The 22,252-nt window shown below is 39.1% G+C and overlaps 1 protein-coding gene and 1 pseudogene across 1 annotated transcript; one reads left to right on the forward strand and one right to left on the reverse strand.

Moving 5' to 3' along the window:
* Positions 1-7,328: 7,328 nt before the first annotated feature.
* LOC115418992 (uncharacterized protein C1orf50 homolog) lies at positions 7,329-12,686 on the forward strand. The gene is made up of 5 exons (XM_030133569.1): positions 7,329-7,483; positions 9,736-9,851; positions 9,945-10,031; positions 10,119-10,250; positions 12,463-12,686. The coding sequence occupies exons 1-5, from the start codon at positions 7,438-7,440 to the stop codon at positions 12,646-12,648; spliced, it is 567 nt and encodes a 188-aa protein (XP_029989429.1). The 5' UTR covers positions 7,329-7,437; the 3' UTR covers positions 12,649-12,686.
* A 661-nt stretch (positions 12,687-13,347) lies between these two features.
* LOC115419478 (AP-5 complex subunit beta-1-like) lies at positions 13,348-22,044 on the reverse strand (annotated as a pseudogene).
* Positions 22,045-22,252: the final 208 nt, after the last annotated feature.

Genomic DNA, 22,252 nt, shown 5'->3' on the forward strand with positions numbered 1-22,252 from the left:
TCTAAATTGTTATTTAGGATGTTCTTAGCAGCATAATAAACACTCCCTCAAGTGTTTCAGGTTGATTTTGACGAATTTTCAGGTGGCCACCAACACTCTCCAAAAATGACTTTTTCGTAAGGCTATAGTATGACTTCCGAAAATGAACTTTTCGGACATGATTTATAACATGTCTTAATTGTGACTTAGGACGTTCCTAACATCATAATAAACACTCCCTGAAGTGTTTCAGGTTGATATAACAAGTTTTTCAGGGAGTGAGTAACATTGTAAAAATGAGTTTTTCGTAAGGCTATAGTATGACTTCCAAAAATGACCTTTTCGGACATGATTTCAAACATGTCCAAATTCTGACTTAGGATGTTCCTAACATAATAATAAACACTCCCTCAACTGTTTCAGGTTGATTTTAACGAATTTTCATGTGGTCACCTACATGCTCCAAAAATGAGTTTTTCGTAAGGCTATAGTATGACTTCCGAAAATGACCTTTTCAGACATGATTTATAACATGTCTAAATTGTGATTTAGGATGTTCCTAACATAATAATAAACACTCCCTGAAGTGTTTTGGGTTGATTTTAACAAGTTTTTCAGGGAGTGAGTAACATTGTAAAAATGAGTTTTTCGTAAGGCTATAGTATGACTTCCGAAAATGACCTTTTCGGACATGATTTATAACATGTCTAAATAGTGATTTAGGAAGCTCCTAACATAATAATAAACACTCCCTGAGTTTTTTCAGGTTGATTTTAACGAATTTTCATGTGGTCACCTACATGCTCCAAAAATGAGTTTTTCGTAAGGCTATAGTATGACTTCCGAAAATGACCTTTTCGGACATGATTTACAACAGGTCTAAATTGTGATTTAGGATGTTCTTAACATAATAATAAACACTCCCTCAAGTGTTTCGGGTTGATTTTAATGAATTTTCAGGTGGTCACCAACACTCTCCAAAAATGACTTTTTCGTAAGGCTATAGTATGACTTCCGAAAATGACCGTTTCGGACATGATTTATAACATGTCTCAATTGCGATTTAGGATGTTCCTAACATAATAATAAACACTCCCTGAAGTGTTTCGGGTTGATATAACAAGTTTTTCAGGGAGTGAGTAACATTGTAAAAAATGAGTTTTTCGTAAGGCTATAGTATGACTTCCGAAAATGACTTTTTCGGACATGATTTCAAACATGTCTAAATTGTGATTTAGGATGTTCTTAGCAGCATAATAAACACTCCCTCAAGTGTTTCAGGTTGATTTTAACGAATTTTCAGGTGGCCACCAACACTCTCCAAAAATGAGTTTTTCGTAAGGCTATAGTATGACTTCCGAAAATGACCTTTTCAGACATGATTTATAACATGCTTAATTGTGACTTAGGACGTTCCTAACATCATAATAAACACTCCCTGAGTTTTTTCAGGTTGATTTTAATTAATTTTAAGGTGGTCACCAACATGCTCCAAAATTGAGTTTTTCGTAAGGCTATAGTATGACTTCCGAAAATGACCTTTTCGGACATGATTTATAACATGTCTAAATAGTGATTTAGGATGTTCTTAGCAGCATAATAAACACTCCCTCAAGTGTTTCAGGTTGATTTTGACGAATTTTCAGGTGGCCACCAACACTCTCCAAAAATGACTTTTTCGTAAGGCTATAGTATGACTTCCGAAAATGAACTTTTCGGACATGATTTATAACATGTCTTAATTGTGACTTAGGACGTTCCTAACATCATAATAAACACTCCCTGAAGTGTTTCAGGTTGATATAACAAGTTTTTCAGGGAGTGAGTAACATTGTAAAAATGAGTTTTTCGTAAGGCTATAGTATGACTTCCGAAAATGACCTTTTCGGACATGATTTCAAACATGTCTAAATTCTGACTTAGGATGTTCCTAACATCATAATAAACACTCCCTGAAGTGTTTTGGGTTGATTTTAACAAATTTTCAGGTGGTCACCAACATGTTCCAAAAATGACTTTTTCGTAAGGCTATAGTATGACTTCCGAAAATGACCGTTTCGGACATGATTTATAACGTGTCTAAATTGTGATTTAGGATGTTCCTAACACAATAATAAATACTCCCTCAAGTGTTTCAGGTTGATATAACAAGTTTTTCAGGGAGTGAGTAACATTGTAAAAAATGAGTTTTTCGTAAGGCTATAGTATGACTTCCGAAAATGACCTTTTCGGACATGATTTATAACATGTCTAAATAGTGATTTAGGATGTTCTTAGCAGCATAATAAACACTCCCTCAAGTGTTTCAGGTTGATTTTGACGAATTTTCAGGTGGCCACCAACACTCTCCAAAAATGACTTTTTCGTAAGGCTATAGTATGACTTCCGAAAATGAACTTTTCGGACATGATTTATAACATGTCTTAATTGTGACTTAGGACGTTCCTAACATCATAATAAACACTCCCTGAAGTGTTTCAGGTTGATATAACAAGTTTTTCAGGGAGTGAGTAACATTGTAAAAATGAGTTTTTCGTAAGGCTATAGTATGACTTCCGAAAATGACCTTTTCGGACATGATTTAAAACATGTCTAAATTGTGACTTAGGATGTTCCTAACATAATAATAAACACTCCCTGAGTTTTTTCAGGTTGATTTTAACGAATTTTCATGTGGTCACCTACATGCTCCAAAAATGAGTTTTTCGTAAGGCTATAGTATGACTTCTGAAAATGACCTTTTCAGACATGATTTATAACATGTCTAAATTGTGATTTAGGATGTTCCTAACATAATAATAAACACTCCCTTAAGTGTTTTGGGTTGATTTTAACAAATTTTTAGGTGGTCACCTACATGCTCCAAAATTGAGTTTTTCGTAAGGCTATAGTATGACTTCCGAAAATGACCTTTTCAGACATGATTTATAACGTGTCTAAATTGTGATTTAGGACGTTCCTAACATCATAATAAACACTCCCTGAAGTGTTTCAGGTTTATTTTGACGAATTTTAAGGTGGTCAACAAAACTCTCCAAAAATGACTTTTTCGTATGACTTCCGAAAATGACCTTTTCGGACATGATTTATAACATGTCTAAATTGTGATTTAGGAGGTTCCTAAGATCATAATAAACACTCCCTGAAGTGTTTCAGGTTCATTTTAACAAATTTTCAGGTGGTCACCAACATGTTCCAAAAATGAGTTTTTCGTAAGGCTACGTAAGGCTAGAGTAAGGACACTCTCCAAAAATGACTTTATCGTATGACTTCCGAAAATGACCTTTTCAGACATGATTTATAACATGTATAAATTGTGATTTAGGATGTTCCTAACATCATAATAAACACTCCCTGAAGTGCTTCAGGTTGATTTTGACGAATTTTCAGGTGGTCACCAACACTCTCCAAAAATGAGTTTTTCGTAATGCTATAGTATGAGTTCCGAAAATGAACTTTTCGGATATGATTTATAACATGTCTAAATTGTGATGTAGGATGTTCCTAAGATCATAATAGACACTCCCTGAAGTGTTTCAGGTTGATTTTAACGAATTTTCAGGTGGTCACCAACACTCTCCAAAATTACATTTTCGTAAGGCTATAGTATGACTTCCGAAAATTACCTTTTCAGACATGATTTTAAACATGTCTAAATTGTGATTTAGAATGTAAGCGTGTGTCAAACTAAAATGTAAAAGAAATCCACCAGGTATTGAAACTAAAAAATGTTTAATTCTCATATATTGCTCATATTTCTGATTAAAGTCTGACCAACATTTTATTCGGTCCGAATGAAATAATTGGCCGAACCTGGCTGAGCCTCCTGTCCATTACCTCCGTCTCCATCCGATATGTGTCCTTCTGAATCTGACTCTTCACTGGTGCTGCTCCTGTCACTGACCACAGTCTACTGTCTAGGATGTGAATGGATAGAACTGAAATGCGCATGTGGAAGGAAAAAACGGATTTATGAACAGAAACAACAACTAAGGAGAACAAACTGGAGTCTGATGAATGAAGGATGGAGATAAAGTCCAGTAGTCTGGTGTACTGGACTAAACAGACAGGTCAAAGGTCAGCTTTTATGACCGTGGGACTCATACAGGTTCATGTACTTGGTGTCACACAGTGTAGGATGACATAGGAGGATAAATGTATGGACTATGAAACCTCAAATCTCCACGGAAAATTTGCGGAGTCTTTGCGTTCACAGTGTACATCCTTTGCCTGGACACCTCGTCTCCATGGTGATGAGAAGACACTGACCCAGCACTTCACAGACCACACCCTTAAATACAGACCACACCCTTAAATTCAGGGTCTACTGATGGAACAGGAGCCCCAGCAGGTGGATGAAGGATCTGATTACTGAGGGAGGGGTCCGTGGACACACCAAAGCAGACCGGACCTCCACCTCCGCTTCCACCGCACGCATCAGGTGAGAGGAGGAGAGCGTCAGAGCTCAGGCAGGGGGAAGTGGGCGGGGCTTTGGAGGGAGGTGGGTTGTTCATGTTCAGATTTTTACGAAGTGCTGTGAGAAATGCCACATTGGTAGGTATACATTGGTGAATGTATATGCGTATGTATGTAATAGTGTATATATGTATTTGTACATGTTTATGTAAGTGTATGTGCATGGGTATGTATATGTGTGTAGATGTATATGTATAGATATATGTATGTATAGATGTGTATGTATGTATATGTAGGGGTATATGTATGCATGCATGCATGCATGTATGTGTGTGTGTGTATACAGTAAATGTATATATGTCTGTACGTATATATGTGTATGTATGTATGTTTGTATGTATGTATATGTGTATATGTGTATGTATGTATATTTGTATATGTTGTTAGTTTAGACAAAGGGGTGAGAGCTAATAAGCTCTGCTTCTTCTCACTCCTTTTCGAATATGATTTTTTTTCTTTGTCTTTTTGTGTGTGTTATTATTTTATGCTTCCTTGAATTTTCATTTCTGTATTATGTTGTGCAAATAAGTCAGTTAGTAGCAGTCAGGAAGCTTGTATCATTTCTGTATTCGAAATAAATCAATTAAAAATAAATAAAACTAGAAGCACTCAGAGAGCGCAGACCTCCGCCAAGGCTGATCAGTGCCCCCCCACCCCCCCGTGGGCCCCCCCACCCCCGATCACCACCAAAATTTAATCATTTCTTCCTTATCCCATTTCCAACAAACCCTGAAAATTTCATCCAAATCTGTTCATAACTTTTTGAGTTATGTTGCACACTAACGGACAGACAAACAAACAAACAGACAGACAAACAAACAAACAAACCCTGGCAAAAACATAACCTCCTTGGTGGAGGTAATAAAATAAAACTTGTATTTTAATCCATAACTTCAGTGTGGGAGAATCAGATGATGAACTCTGAAGACAAAAACATGACCCTTATTATTAAAGAATTATTAAAATTTTTCATGTTATTGTTAATGGACCACTGAAAACAAACTTTGCAGTTATTATTTCAACCTAGTTGAAGCATTTCAGGCATTCAGGGAATTTTAATTAATCAGTTTATTTACTTAAAACCAAGATGAAAACTGTTGGAAGCACTACAGGGTGACCCAAAAAAAAAGTTTACACTGCCATAATACAACTTCAATGCCATGTTTATTCATCTTAGAATTAGAATTAACCACAAATTATACATTATTGTAAAGAGCATGTACAGTAGATTCTACTTTTCAATGTGTCCTCCCTTAAGTGTCACAACAGCCTCCAGGCGCCTGCGGAATGCTTGGCAGGTCTTCTTTATGTAGGATGCTGTCATCTTTTCCCAAGATCTAACAATGGACCTCTCCAAGGCTGCCACAGAAGGGTGTGGCTTCTTACAGGCACTGTCCTCCACAGTTGCCCATATGCTATAATCCAGGGGATTAAGATCTGGACTCTGGGGTGGCCACATATCCTTGGACCAGAATGCCTGCAAGTTGGCATCCAACCATTCCTGAGTCCTTTTGGAGGTGTGTGCTGGTGCACCGTCCTGCTGGAACACATAATTCCCATCCGGGTAGTTGGCAAGGATCCATGGCTTGACTTTATCATTCATAATATCCAGATATTTGTCCGTGTTGATGCGCACTCCTGAAGGAATGAACACTGGAGGCATCTTCTTTCCATCTGATGAGATGAGGCCAAAAACCGTGACAGAAGCTGGGTGTTCTGTAGTGTTGGCATACTTTACATTATCAGGGACATCTGAAGGATCACCTCCAATCCATCGGTCATTTCTGCGGTTGGGGATTGCATCCACAGTAAAAATCTTTTCAGCTGAGAACAAGATCGCACCACCTGCTGCAGCATGCTTGACATCTTTCAACAACACCTTGGACCGACTGACCCGACTTTCTTGTTGAGCCTCAGTAAGCAGTGGAACCTTTACTCTGGCCCTGGACTTCATGTTCAGATCATTCTTGATGAGCCGTTGCATTGATGAGCAGCTCACATCAAGCTCACGTGCCATCTTTCTCATGGACCTCACAGGATTTGTCTTGATGTGCCGTTTGACCTTGTCAATCAAGTTTTTGGTCCGCACAGATCGGGGACGACCAGACCCAGGTTTTCGTGAGGCTGTTCCAGTATCTTTCATCTTGTTTTTAATTTTGTAGACTGCACATCTGGATATTCCCAGTTTTGCTGCAATCTCAGTGGGTGTCAGACCGGCACGCAGCAATTCAGGTACAGCTAAAGTTTTCTTCATTTTCAACAGAAGCACATGAATTGGAGAGAAGAGAAATTACCAGCTGCATTGAGTGACCTTAATGAATCACTGAAGCATGACAACTTATTTAGATATGCTCCAATGGCTTTTAAACAAGCAGTCAACTGAGTGTACACTTTTTTTTGGGTCACCCTGTAAAATAAAAAAAACTGTTTTTGTTCCTTAACTATGTTCAATTTGATTTTAGACTTTTTACAAAGAAAGTATATTATTGCTTTAAGAGAGGATCTTCGCTGTAACTTAAACTTCTGCAGTTTTATGTGCTTTTCAGAATTATTTAACACACGTGTTTGTTTTTTCGGTGATATGTAATCTTGTTTAGTAACAGATCTCGCCCCTTTAAATGCTCGGTAGTTCAGCGGGACTGCCTAACGAGAAACACCGGTGAAAGTAAAAATAAAAAAACAAAATATACCGTATAAAAACTACATACTTCCTACAATCAGCGTCTAAAATGTATACATTGAATGAACGAACTCGTAGTCTTAAATGTCCACCGATAGTACGACTTAAATTAAAGTATTTTATACAGGCAAAAATTAGGACAGCCTTTGTGGGTAATAGTGGGCGGAGATTAAGGACCCCATGGAACCGCTGGTAAATATGGTGCAACGTTAGCTGTTACAAAACCGGCAGGTGGACGGAGCAGATATATTTAGAAAAAAAAAACATTCACTGGGATTTAATTGAAGCTGAAATAGAAGAAAATGGACCGGACTGTGAGTCTACTCGACCAACACTCCAAAACTCCAGGTAAAGTTAAAAAAAAAAAAAAAATTACATATGAAGCTAATAGTGAAGCTGTCAAAGTTTACAAGCAAATGAATGTTTTGACTTCACTAAGTAATGACATTTATATTAACGGATATTTATGAATGTTTATAAGTTAAACCAGTCCAGAGTAAAGTTAACTAGTCTGACACAGAAAGAGAAATGACTTTAAATCAGTAGATTCTGTTCATGTAACCTGACAAGAGCTGCTGTGAATTCAAGCAGCTGCTGAGGTTTGAAAAACAGAAGAATGAATAATAAATATAAGTATAATACACATCTATGGAATAATATATGTCCAGAACTTCAATCAACATCTTCATCATTATTTGAAAAGCAGCTGAATAGGACTGTAATTTACGAAAAAAATGTAAGGCTTCATATCATTTGTATTTTTTATTTTTACTTTTAATTATTTCAGTTATATCGTATTTTCATTCTTTATTTCTTTTTTGTGTATTGTTTATTTCTGGGGAGGTGTTTATATAAGCATTTTTGGGCATCTATCCTCTCCTGCATAATGCTGTTAAAGCATGATAATTAAAAAAAATAAAATACAATTCTTGTTTGTGATGTGCATATAAATACTAAATGAATTATAATTATAATATTTAACAAATTAATCAAACACTTTCATACAGTCACAGCATGTACTTATCATTTGTCAATGATACAAATTGAGATCATAAGTGAACAATATTTGAAATCATTACACATCTGATATTTTCACTTTGAAGATTTCCACATTTTCTTATTAAAATTAAATAAAGGAAGTGACAAAAAATAATTATGATGATGACATAAAAAATCAATTTAAGCTGCAGAGAATTATTCTTTAAAATTCACTTTTCTTATTTCCTACTAAGGAGTTACAGAAAATACAGTGAATTCTACTTAAAAGCAGAACCATGCTTGGCAAATGAAATGAAAATATAGTAATTACATTCTTTAGGATTCATTGCTGTAGAAAATGTGGTCTTATTATAATCAACTTTCTCTTCCAAAACACAAAAGGATGAGCAGCAATAATAAAGTAAATGTGTAACTGTCTCTGTTTAATATTTAAAAAGTTGGTTTAATCTGTACCAGTCAGTTTAGGAGGCTACAGGGTAAATCCTGTCCACTCTACTTATGTACAGAATGTTTTCAGATGTTTATTGCATCACACCACCTACTATTCTAAGAACAGCTGAAAGTACTGAAACCACAGTGCAAATAAAACCACTGCTTTCAAAACCTTCAGTAAAAGTAAATGATAGTAATGATACTTTCTTAATGGTGAAGATTAAGAAAGAATCATCAACGAAATGAAAAGAACGAAAAGTCACTGTGCAGTCACACCCCATGTCAGAGTTTTAGTATTATATATGTTTTTTGTATTTGTGTGTGCTATATTTATTCCTATACATGTTTAAGGTTCAGCTTGTTTAACAACTTAATAAATTGTCATAAGTTTAATCCACAGCAATGCATCATATTCTATTAGATCATAGTTTGTTTTTCTTAAGAAGGAGAAAAAAATCTTAAGTTAACATAAAAGAACACTTCATTCCTTAGGCTGTGTCATACAGAAGAGGAGTAGGACAACTGGAAAAACAAAATTAAGGTCCAATATATTTTTTTTATTATTATTCTGAAAAAAAAAGTCAGAATTCTGTCAAACTTTGAAAAAGTCAAACTTTTTTCTCAGAATTCTGACTTTTTTTTCATAATAATTTCTCATGATTCTGAGAAAAAAGTTTGACAAGAAATTATTATAAGAAAAAAGTCACAATTCTGAGAAAAAAAGTTTGACTTTTTTCTCAGAATTCTGACCTTTTTTTCTCATAATTTCTCACGATTTTTAGAAGAAAAGTTTGATTTTTTTCCCCCAGAATTCCAACTTTTTTCTCATAATAATAATAATAATAATAATAATAATAATAATAATAAAAATAAAATTGGACCTTAAGTTTATTGTATTTTTTCCAGTGGTCCTACTCCTCTTCTTTCGTATCACAAATATACAAAATCAACACATTTGTGGATAAGTGACTTTCAGGAAGGGGCAATAAACTATAACATGAAAAAAAACTAAAGCTGTCAGTTGAGTTGTAGTTCATTAAATCCATAAAATACAAACATTAATATGAAGTCTCTCTGTTTGTCCATTATCTGCACCAGCTGCTTTTCTCTTGCGTACGTTCTTAAATGTTGGGAGTGGATATTCATGGTGGTCCTGTGTGTGTTTGCAGTCACTCTGGTTGAGAGCAGCAGCGCCCCCGGTGGTCTGGAACTGGTCAGCTCCTATCAGACCAACAGGGTGGGAGACCCCATGGACCTGGTGGCTCTGGCAGCACAAGTACAGAAGGTGTGGACTCGAACCAGTAAAAGGAAATGCAGATGGCAGCCATATTCACCGCTGTACCCTCATATTCTATTTATAATGTGTTAATTTTCTCAGGGAGATGATTTTATCAAAGCTAACGCCTGCAACAAGCTGACAGTCATCGCCGATCAGATCAGATACCTACAGGAACAGGCGAGAAAGGTAAGAGCATCAGCAGAACCGCCTCAAATGTAACAAGAGGATGTCCAAACGGGCTCCCAGTTCAGGCGTTTTCTTCTGTCCTGGAAGGTTTTGGAAGAGGCTAAAAGAGACGCTGACCTCCATCACGCTGCCTGTAACATCGTGAAGAAACCAGGGAACATGTACTACCTCTACGAACGGCCGTCAGGACAGAAATACTTCTCCATCATCTCTCCTAAGGTTTGTTTTCAAGGTTCAGATACATTTTTCAAGGTCAAATTCAAGCACTTTTAAGGGTCAATTTCACATTTTTCCAGCACAACACCTTATCACTGCGGTCAAATACATACAGTCATGGAAAAATTATTAGACCACCCCTCATTTTCTTCAATTTCTTGTTCATTTTAATGCCTGGTCCAACTAAAGGTCCATTTGTTTGGACAAATACAATGAAAACAACAAAAATAGCTCATAGTAGTTTAATTTCAGAGCTGATATCTATCCATTTAACATGTTTTCTTGATAAAAAACCAAAATCACTTCAGTTCTTACACCAATAGCTATGACAAAAACAGTGTTTTCAGACATTCCATGTTTTCATTTCTGTCTGTTTAGTCACATGATACACACAGGAGTAAGTGCTGGATTGCATAACCATTGTTTTTGATGACTTTTGATGGTCTAATCATTTTTTTTCGCGACTGTATGTACAGGAATACATATACTCATAATTTATTTATTTTTTTTAACTTTTTATCACAGCGATGTACATTGTATTATGGTGTAAACGTCTAAAATTATGTTTCAGAATAGCAAAAAGTTTAGAAATTAAAGGAGAAAAAAGGGAAGCTACTTGGTGTTCTTCAGATACTCTGTAAAAATGTACCTAGAGTTGACCTGAGAACACCCACTAATGTTCCGTTTGACATAAAGTTTTATTTTTCAGAATGTATCACCTCTGTCAGTAGCTTTGGCATTTAACCTGGTAGAGTTAGTATGAAAAATAAGTAAATCACATCAGTTATAACTGCAAGCACTTCAACTAAAATTCAAGCACTTTTCAGACATTGAAAACACACTGAAATTCAAGCATTTTCAAGGATTTCAAGCACCATATGAACCCTGTTGTTTTTTTATGTATTATTAATATTATGTCAATAACATCAAACTCAGATGTTATGTCACTGACTTAACTTCAGTAGTTACAAAATGCCGTCAGAGTTTTAGTTTCATAACATTCTCCTCCTGTGAACAACACGTGTAGGTCTGACCAACAGCTGTGTGTGTGTGTGTGTGTGTGTGTGTGTGTGTGTGTGTGCGTGTGCGAGTGTGTGTGTGGTGTTCAAAGTTCATGTAACTGAGGACGTGATAGAGAAGCAGCAGCTGAAACAGCCAGTTCACATTGGATCTGACCGGTAGATTAGTACGATTAGATTAGTTCAATTATAGTGACAATGAGAGAGAAAAGATTTTCAGAAAATACCAACATTGAATGAAATACAGCAAAATAAAAAAACCAAAAAAAAAACAACATACATTTAATGAAACAAAGTTTAACAAATGCTTCAGGAAACATGACGTTGTGCGGTGTCATATGTTGTTTGACCCTCAGGGCTACCGTATCTCTGAACTATGTGCAAGTACAAACCGGTTTCCTCTTGTTCTTAGAGTCAGAGGATCAGAACCAGAATCCTTTATTAATCCCAGAGGAAAATGTTGTTTTACAGTTGTTCCGTACAATAAAAATTAGCAGGAAAGAAATTATAAATACTACAAAGAAATACATAAAACTTAAGTAGTAACACTCCACAATTAGAACAGCGTAATTGTAGAATATTTATTTCTGATCTTTTTTCAGTGGCAGGTTTTGTACAGGTAGTTGAAATCCTTCAAACGGCTTGAATTTCAATGTTGTGTTTTCAAGGTCTGAAAAGTGATTAAATTTTAGTTTAAGTGCTTGAAAGGGTTTGCAATTCTGTGAGTTATTTATTTTCAACATTAACTCAAGCCAAAGCTACTTACACAGAGGTAATACATTTTAAAAAATAAAACTTCGTTACAAAATAAAATTCCCCAGATGTTCTCAGGTCGACTCCAGGTACAGTTTTCCTGAGTGTGTCTGGAAAAACACCAAGTGACTTCCCTTTTTTTGGATAAAACTTTGTGTTCTCCTTTAATTTGTAAACTTTTTGCTATAATGAAACATAATTTTAGACACTTGCAGCATAATACAATGTACATTATTGTGAAAAAATTGGGAAAAATGAGTGTGTATGTATTCCTGTAGATATGTATTTTACCTCAGTGATAAGACGCTGTGCAGGAAAAAAACATAAAAATGACCCTTACTTATTGTGTACGAACCCTGCAGTTGTGATCCCAGACTGATTTATATGAGACACTTAATTCTCTAATTCTCCGTCTTACGCATAAACATCTGGTTCTGTTTCAGGAATGGGGTCCCAGCTGCCCTCATGTTTTCGTCGGTGCCTTCAAACTCCAGCATGACATGTCGTGGACGCCCGTGGACGAGGTGGAGAAAAGGGACGCAGAAATCGCCATCATGGACAAACTGCTGAGCCGGCAGACCGCCTTACCGCCGTATTCAGAACCCAACTTCAAAGGCCTGAACGAATGACGGACCCCTGGACCCGGACTGAACGAGTTTTATAAAAACGGCCATTTTAACTGAAGTCATTTTTATCAGAGCGTCACAGAGCACTTAAGTTTACGTACGTCTTACAGATTTCCGTAGCGTGGAACCCTTAACCCAGGTTCTTTGTGTCACCTGTTTGTGGACAATAATGTAAAATCAAATCTGAACTTTTTGGCTCAAGACGCCTTTATTACTGATAGTTCTAGTAATGGAACTAAAGAGTTAAGAGTCCTGTGGTGTTTATGTGGAAACAACTGAAGTTATATTTACATTCAGTGTTTCCCACTGTCTTTAAGGCTTTACATTACGGCTGTTTTTAGACATAAAACGGTCACAAAATCACGAAGATATTAAGACAGTTTTCAGATGCAGCTGCTTTATTTACTCCAGAGTTCCAGTTTGTTTACCATCGCCCCGAATATCTCAACAAACGTCAGCTAAAGGTTCAACTTTCCAAACAAAAGGTGATTTTCATCATCTAGTAATGCTTTGAAATGCTCAAAAGTTATAATATTGATTAATGGTAAGGATAATATCAGGTTCAATTTGTTATTTTTGCTTCCATGTATATTTTGATATTTGAGATGTTTTCAGTTTAACTTCTTCCAGTTTCAAAACCTACTTTCAGTGTCAGATCCATTTTCTGTTTTCAGATCTTCAAACAAAGACACACGAAGGAAATCAATGTGCAGTTTGTGAATTTATTCATAATTTGCCTTTCATTTACAAGCAGTAACATTTTATTCAATATTTTGTCATGAAAATTGCAGCAACACATTAAATTCAGTAACATTATTTGCAATTATCCAACTTCAATTATTTAATTTTTAGTTGAAATAAAGCTGTATTCAAGTGACAAATGTGATAGTTCTGTGAAATGTCTCATTAAATACCTGTCATTCGGCTACTTCCTGTCAGCTGTCGGTGACTTCCTGTCCTGTAACCATCAACAGGAATGAGCTGATGTGCGGCAGAAGTTGCCAGTTGTCTGTTGCTATGTTGAAGTGCACGGCGTCTTCCTCAGGCCTGATCTTCAGCAGCGTGTGAGAACGTGGTGGGAGGAAGATCAATACTTTGAGTTCGTCTTTATCACTGGATGTGAAACGAGGTACGGCAGGAAGTGTTTCTGCACCAACTCGGAGAGGGCGTCCGTCTGCAGACGGCAGCAGAACAGACTCGTAGCGCTCTCTGCTCCGTCCTTCTCTTCGCAGTCGGTGCTGATTTCGTCCCATAATCCGTCAAACACCTTCAGTTTGGCGTTTCGTCCCCAGGTGGTCGGCGCGGGCAGAGACGTGAAGGTCTGCTGGAAGGTGATGTGGACGTCTGGGAGGACCGTGTGCCAGGAGAGTCCGTCCTGCGTGGTGAAGACGGCGCTGACGTGGAGCGCGGTCGGGTACGGCTGCCGAGGCTTCAGTCTGAGCTGCACGACAGGAGACGGACGCGCTCTGAAGAGACACGGCGCCGTGAGGTCGCTCAGCTCCTCGTAGTGGTCGTCCGTCAGGCTGAAGTGCAGGCGGACGCTGAAGAGCTGGTCGAAGCGAGCGTCCGAATCCTCTGTGTGGACCAGCTGGTAGTTTAGGACGATCTCAGAGACGAAGTCCGACGGTCAAACTGAGCTCTGTACGCCTCCAGCGCCGTCTCGGGTTGATCTGGACCATCATCACCCCCTCCCACATCAGTGTCCTGCGTCCTGTGCGTCTCCACCAGATTAAATATGTGTTTGTCCGTGTGATGGACGGTCAGAACGCTCACCAGCCCCTCGCTCTCGGCCACGATTCCAGACAGCGTTCGCTTCTTGACCTCCCGTCCTTCCAGAGCCGCACCTTGCGCCAACATCCCTGCCAGTTTCTCCCTGGACAGAGTAGTGAGGAGGGTGTAGTAGAGGCGGGCGTGGTCCTGGATGTCCGTGTCTCCGTAACGGCAGGCGAGGTGCTGCAGGACATCAGCCAGAGGGATCAGCAGCGAGTCCAGGCTCGGGTGGACGAGCAGGCGGCGGCAAACGGCTAGGACGCTGTTCCCCAAACGCCAGTTGCCATTGACGCACAGCGACGAGGATGACGGAGTGACGATGCTGGACAGGAAGCGGAGGGTGGTCTGCTGGGGGATGTCGCCCTCCTCCGCCACCCGCCCCAGCATCTTCAGGTGCCAGCTGAGGTCGTGCAGGGTCAGTTTAGCCAGAGGCCCCTCGGTGATTCCTCTCTGTAAAGCTTGAGGAGTCCCAGAGTCCAGGTGGATTCTGGGAGCCTGTCCTGGGTCTGGTCGGCCAGGTTGATGAGGTGGGGGGCCAGGTGGGCGTGGTGGAGGTACAGGTCACACAGCAGCTCCGTCAGCCGGTCCGAGTAACGCTGCACGTGGCAGAAGTAGAACAGAAACAGGAAGGCGGCTCGGAAGAAAGTGGTCACAACGTCTCGGCTGCCTCCGTTCTCCACGATGCGGATCAGAGAAACCAGGTGTTCATACAGGTAGGCCAGGCCCCGCCCCTCCTCCTCCTCCCCGTTCTCCAGGTACACCAGGGACAGCAGGTTGAGGCGGGCCAGCATCGAGGCGCTGTCGTTGAACACCGTCGGCACCAGCGCCGCCGCCAACCGGGGCGTCAGCAGCACGGGCGGGCCTTCGTCGCCGTCTCCGCAGCTGATTGGTCGGTTCTCAGGGAAGTGCAGGATGCAGTCCATGTAGAACAGCTTCTCGGGTGTGGTCAGCAGGGAATGCTGGGAAAGGACAACCAGGCGTTTGAGCATGACGCCTCATCCTCTGCGCTGAACAGACAGTCAGATGAACGCACTCTTCATCAGCAGAGTGGTGTGAAGAAGACAACCTGGAAACACACACACACACACACACAGTTCACTTCTAAATCACAAAACAGTTTCACATTTTTTTTTATCCTCAGTAGTTACGAAAGAAGCTTATAGTTTTCATCTACAATCGAATGATTATTTAATTTATTTTATTTACTTGATCAATTAAAATATAAAATTTTTTAAAAGCCTCAACATCTTGTTTATCTCATGAACTATAGCAGAGGTGTCAAATATACGACCCACGGACCAAAACAAGGCCATCAAAGGTTCTAATCTGCCTGTGAGATGGATTTGCGAAGTGCCAAATTACACTGAAGATGTTAACAGTCAAGTCAGTCATTTAGTTACAAATACCAAACTCCAAAATTGTATCAATATTTTGCCTGAAACTAAATATTTTGTGCCTTTGTAGATTCACTTTTATCTCTAATCCACGTGTATAATGATAACTTGAGACTAATACTGTTAAAAATTGCACTTATTTTTCTTAAGAAGTTAGGTTTTTTCATGTTAACATTTTTTTTGTGAACAAAACAGTTTGAAAAATGACAACATTTTCAGAATTTAATTTTACTTAGAGGAGTATTTATACGTCATTATACTATTATTTACTGGTCCGGTTGATCTTAGATTGGGCTGTACTATGAACTGAACTAACTGAGACTGACACCCTGAACCACAGAATACATACATATAAAAGTATGAGTGAAAAGCACATAACAGCATTTCCAACGTGATATCATAATTGCGTAAATATACACGCCACTTTTAATTGCATGTTATCTGTACACATTGTAAGCTTTCCGTGTGTATGTTCCTGCTGTGTCAATACCATGCGATTAGCGATTACATTTAAGTTTAGGTTTAGGAGTTACAAATATGTAAATCTGAGATCTGGGCATAAATTGACACACAATCCAATGGCATTGAATAACACACAAAACGATGAAAATACGTACATATATCACGCCAATTACCATAACAACTGCTGTTACATAGAATGCAATTTCATGAGATGAGTCTGGCATGTCATACAAACCTCGGTGGTTCCAAGAAGTCGCAGCAGCTGAGCTCTGAATACGACAGGAGGAATTCCTGGTACCATGGCAACCACCTCTATGAGTCTGTGGAGCAGAGCGGACTGACACAGTGGGGTGAGCAGGTACGACTCCTCCAGCAGCGACGACAGCACTGAGCGCAGCTCTTTACAGTCCGGCCCCGTGTGCAGGGTCGGCACCGAACCCATGGGACCCAGGACCAGGGACCCACAGTGCACCCGAGTCCTGGTCCTTCAGCTGACCTTAATGCTGGTCCGCTTCACATGCGATGGAAGCGTTTTCCATCCAGAACGGCTTTAAGCTGCTTTGCACCAGCTCCTGGTTCCTGTGTGAGCTGATAAACCAGCGTTCCTTAGGACCAGAGTGTGGAGTTCTGTGTACACCTGGTGAAGCCTGGACGTCTCTCGTTGGCGAAGCCCGCTCAGAAGCTCCAGACGCTGGGACAGAAGGCCAGGACAACAGGCCTCCAGCTCCCTGAGGCAGTCACAGGCCGTGGCCCGAACAGAGGCGCACGGCGCCGTCAGCGTGGAGGTCCAGTGGTGTTCCTGGACGAGCTGGAGGAGCAGGTCCAGGAAGTCCTGACACGCACAGGAAAGCTGGTTCACACAGTTAGTACAGACCAGCACAGAGGTGATGGCCAGGAGGAGGTGACAGCGAAAATGGACGCACTTGGGAGGACACTGGCGAAGACGGACATGAGCTCCCGGACCGTCTCCTCACCCACAGAGTCTGAAGGACACAGCAGGTGTGGGTGTTCACACAGAGGGGACAGAAGGAGGACCTGAGGACAGACCAAGGTTTTTATCATTAACAAAAAACTAACGAAATGACGAAAACTAGAATGAAAAAAAACATTTTTGTTAACTAAAATAAATAAAAACTATAATTAAAAGAAAAAAACAATAACTACTGAAACTGTATGTGTGCTTACAAACCCTAACCGTTAAACTTATGGATAAAATTCCCTTTGTTTTCATCTTTGTCAATGTCGGATTGGTACGAAATCAATTTATTTCCCTCAAGGAATTTTAGCTGGTGGCACCATATGATATTTAACGGCCCATCACTTGTGGTTTCCAGTTGTCTTCTGGTCCCCACTCTACCTGGAAACATGGAGACTAAAGTTGGGAGAAAGCAGCAGAGTCCTGTCTGGGATTTATTTGAACACGACGGAGAAGAAGAGAAAAGAAGAAAAAAGAAGAAAAAACTAAGCATTTAGAAAAAAACAAAAACTACTAAAAACTAGCAACCTGCTCTAAAAACAAATTAAAACTAACTGAATTACAGAAAAAAAAAGCGTAAACTAAATAAAACTAAACTATAATGAAAAATCCAAAACTATCAGAACCTTGGGACAGACACAGAGGACAGGGTCAACACACAGGACCACAGAGTGAGAGAGTGATACTGACTTTGACAACATTAAAATAAAGAAAATGAACAGAATAATATCAGACCGTCCAGGTGTGTTGCATCTTATGTGTGTTACATAATTTCATCTTGTTGAGTCTTTTAGAGCTATTAGAATAAGTAATAAAGTAGGATATTTTGAAGCAACTAATAATTATTATTCAACTTAATACCTTGAAATTGCTGGATACTGTATATATTAAATATTAGAGATGATTTATAAAGTAAAAAATAATATTGTGTCCAAATACCGTTCAAGAGTTCTATAAATTGAGAGAGAGTAAATATAATTTAAGAGGTCTTTATATTTTTGAAAGTATCAAAGTGAAGACAAATGTGAAGTCCAGATGTATTTGGGTTGTGGGTGTGAAATTATAGGATGGACTTGATGATGAATTTAAGTCGTTCACTTCTCTGATAAAGTTTAAAAATGCCTTAAGTATACGATCATTCGGGAATATTAAATGGGAGATGGTAGATGTGTTTTTGTTTTGTTATTGATTCTTTTGTTATAATGACAATGCTCAATGATGTAAACATTTAAATTAACATAAGCGGTGTGTCAGGTGAGAAGGAGAGGCAAAAAATAAACTGCTTCTGGCCTATTCCTTTTTTTTGGTTTTTGTGTTTATTGTGGTTGTTGTACTGTGTGTGGTGATTACTGTACAAACCAAAAATAAACCACTCATTCATTTTATTCATTTTCGTCTTTGTTTTACTTCTACTCTCTGAAAGGACACACAGGACACTGAGGGTGTGAATAAACAGAATGTGTGGAGCCTCCACCATAAAGAGGAACATACTCATGCACCATGTGCACTTTACATCATGTACATTTAATATTTTTTATTAGTGTATCGTCTACTTATTGTATATACACTGCATTTTATTGGACTATTTCTTTTGCATTTTAATCGTATTTTAACTGGATTTTAAAACTGTATTTTATTTTGCATTTTTACTTGGTTTTAACTGTTTTGCACTGTAAAGCACTTTATGACTCCCTGTCTGTGAAAAGTGCTCTATAAATAAAACTTACTTTAATTGGACTTCATTCAACTTTTTTTTTTTTTTTTTGCGACTTCCGAGGAAGATGCTGCTGCTGCTGAGAATAGTTCTATTAAATTAAATTATTTTAAAACCACTACCATCTGACTGTTTTTTCCACCTTGTATTCTCTGGTCTGCCTAAAAAGTCAAACAGACGACTGCAGCTGATCCAGAATGCAGCTGCTCCAGTCCTCATTAAGACCAAGAGAGTGGACCACATCAGTCCACTTCTGAGGTCTCTACACTGGACCACATCAGTCCACTTCTGAGGTCTCTACACTGGACCACATCAGTCCACTTCTGAGGTCTCTACACTGGACCACATCAGTCCACTTCTGAGGTCTCTACACTGGCTCCCTGTCTCTCAGAGAATAGACTTTAAAATTCTCTTGCTAGCATATAAAGCACTGAATGGTTTAGGCCCAAAATCCATCAGAGACCTTTCTAGTCCAGTATGAACCCTCCAGACCACTAAGGTGGTCTGGTGCAGGTCTGCTCTGTGCTCCAGAAGTCAGAACTAAACATGGAGAATCAGTGTTCAGTTTCTATGCTCCGTATATGTGGAACAAACTACCTGAAAATATCAGGTCTGCTGAGAGTCTGAGTTCTTTTAAGTCCAGGTTAAAGACTCACTTGTTCACTGCTGCCTTTGACTAAAAGGTTTTTACTTTTTAGATTTTATATTCTCCTTCCAAACTCTGCACTGCAACTCTTACTTTACTATGAGTGTGTTTTTATGTTTTTGGGTTTTATGTGTTGTTTTCTTACTTGGCTGTTTTTAATCACCTTTTACATGTTTCTTTTATAACGTTTTAAATGTGTTTCTTTTTCCCTGTCGTTGTATTTCAATGTCCTGTGTGAAGCGTCTTGAATTGCCTTGTTGCTGAAATGTGCTAAACTAGGGTGGTCCAACAATCCTGGTAAAAAATAAAGTTTCAGATCACCTCAATTAGAACCCTGCATTAGGTTTTGCATTCAAAAGATGATTTAGGAAAATATTTGGAAGAAAAAGGAGATGTTTTAGAGGTTGCACAAAGCCTCTACATCACAGCATGGTTTGAAGCCCCATGACCAGCGAAAAGCCCCTGCAAATGATTTGGCATTCCTTAAAAAGTTGTCAGTATGAAAATTCAGTTGTCAAGAAAGCAGCCTTAACAGCTTTCGGCCGACATCTGTGGTACTGGAGTGAAGAACTGGTTGTCCTGGCATTCTTCCACTCCAGTGTGACACAAGAGCAGAAGCAGCTGATGGTTCACAACATGATGGAACATGAAGGTTCAGAGGTTCCACTAAAGCGTTGGGATGCCCTTAATCCAGCAGATTATGAAGGGAAGCAGATCAGGGATTTTGTCACCACCAGCACCATGCGTTTCTTTGAAACTTTGGATCTGCCACAAACATTCTTCAGAATTCCTGCAGAAGACTGGGCTGATGATGCAGACTTTCAGAAGGCTGTGAAAATTGTGCATTCTAGAAAAGTTGTCAGTGATGTTTCTGAAAGAGGGGTGAAGCTTATTCAAGACTTCAGCTGTAGCCAAACAACAAATGAAGATCACAAACAGCACTGGCTCCAAGTTGTCAAAGAACACAGGAACATTTTTTGTAATTTCAATAAAGCGACAGTGGTTGCTGGACTTTCTAAGCAACATTTTTATGCGAGTTGCAGTTTGACTTTGAGAATAAAATTACAAATTATTCTCATATGCTTTATTCATTTGGCTAGTTATGTTAAAGTATATAGAGCAATCTGCACGTGTCTGTGCAACCTCTAAATATTAATTAATTTGCATAAAATTTGGATCGAAGTAATTTGACCAGATATGGAACCAAATGCAGGGTTCTAATCCAGAGAATCTTTTTAAAAAAAAATTTTTTTTTGGACCACCCTACCCTATACAAATAAATTTACCTTGCCTTCAGGACTAAATAACAGCCATTAACTTTAAAAAATAATAATCCTTTGTCTAATTACCCAGTAAAGGCTCAGTCCTCTGTGGATCTGTGGACTATACTCTCACAGTTTTTGTTGGTTTTATTGTGATGTTCGAGGATGTGCCGAGGCTTCAAAGCGTGTGTCGAGTAACGGAGGGGGCGTTTCCGTGAAGCATGTATCGAGGCTTGCTTCATTTAGGGGAGGAGCCGAAAATGATGACGTCCAAAGCCTCGCTGCCCAGCTGTACCGACTTTATTCTAGTTAATCAACGACTTTATCCTCATTAATCAACGACTTTATTCTCGTTAAATAATGACTTTATTCTCATTAATTAACGACTTTATTCTCATTAAGTAACGACTTTATTCTCATTAATTAACGACTTTATTCTCGTTAAATAGTGACTTTATTCTCATTAATTAACGACTTTATTCTCGTTAAATAATGACTTTATCCTCATTAATCAACGACTTTATTCTCGTTAAATAATGACTTTATTCTCATTATTTAACGACTTTATTCTCGTTAAATAATGACTTTATCCTCATAATCAACGACTTTATTCTCGTTAAATAATGACTTTATTCTCATTAAGTAACGACTTTATTCTCATTAATTAACGACTTTATTCTCGTTAAATAATGACTTAAAAAAAAAAAACTACGACTTTATTCTCGTTAAGTAATGACTTTTTTTCTTTTTTTTTTTTTTAACTACGACTTTATTCTCGTGGTGACAAGCGTGTTTTTTGTTTTTTTTTTTCGTATGTGGCCCTAATACGCCGTCGTACCCAAGAGCCATACCAGATGCACAACTTCAACGCATCACACCTTGTATGGGTCACACTCAGCCGCCTGTGGTTCCACACCTGGCCAGTAGGTGGTTTCATGTGCACATGAAGCCTCGAGAAATGACCTCTTTCTCGAACCCTTTGGCTCAAGGTGGTTCAATGCCTCTGAGGCTTCATCTCAACATCACTACGGTTTTACCTTGACATTGTAAGAGGCTCGGTCATCCCGGAGCTCCCGGAGCAGTTCGGCCAGGAAGGTCTCGGCTGTGGTCCCGGAGAGGAAGCGGCTCGGACCTGCGGCCGAAGGCGGGGATCCTTCGGTCCAGTTCACCGCCATGACCGCTCAGGGTTCAGGGCCGACACGAGCTACGGTTCAGCGGCTCATTCCGTGTGAGGTCACCGCAGGTCATAACCCTCCTTTAAACAGTCAAAGCACAGAGAAAGTCAACCACAAACGCAGACATGAACAGCTGTAGTTGTGCAGTCCCGTGACTTCCGTGTTAGGTCACGTGGACGCCGGTGGAGTGTGGCGTTGTCGCCCCCTG

The sequence above is a fragment of the Sphaeramia orbicularis genome, chromosome 5 (genome assembly GCF_902148855.1).
Source record: "Sphaeramia orbicularis chromosome 5, fSphaOr1.1, whole genome shotgun sequence".
NCBI classification, from domain to species: domain Eukaryota; kingdom Metazoa; phylum Chordata; class Actinopteri; order Kurtiformes; family Apogonidae; genus Sphaeramia; species Sphaeramia orbicularis.

Excerpts from the sequence above, each read along its gene's own strand:
- LOC115418992 (XM_030133569.1), top strand. The coding sequence starts at position 7,438 with ATGGACCGGACTGTGAGTCTACTCGACCAACACTCCAAAACTCCAG. Across the intron at positions 9,852-9,944 it reads TGGCAGCACAAGTACAGAAG|GGAGATGATTTTATCAAAGC; the intron begins GTGTGGACTCGA and ends TAATTTTCTCAG. Across the intron at positions 10,032-10,118 it reads TACAGGAACAGGCGAGAAAG|GTTTTGGAAGAGGCTAAAAG; the intron begins GTAAGAGCATCA and ends CTGTCCTGGAAG.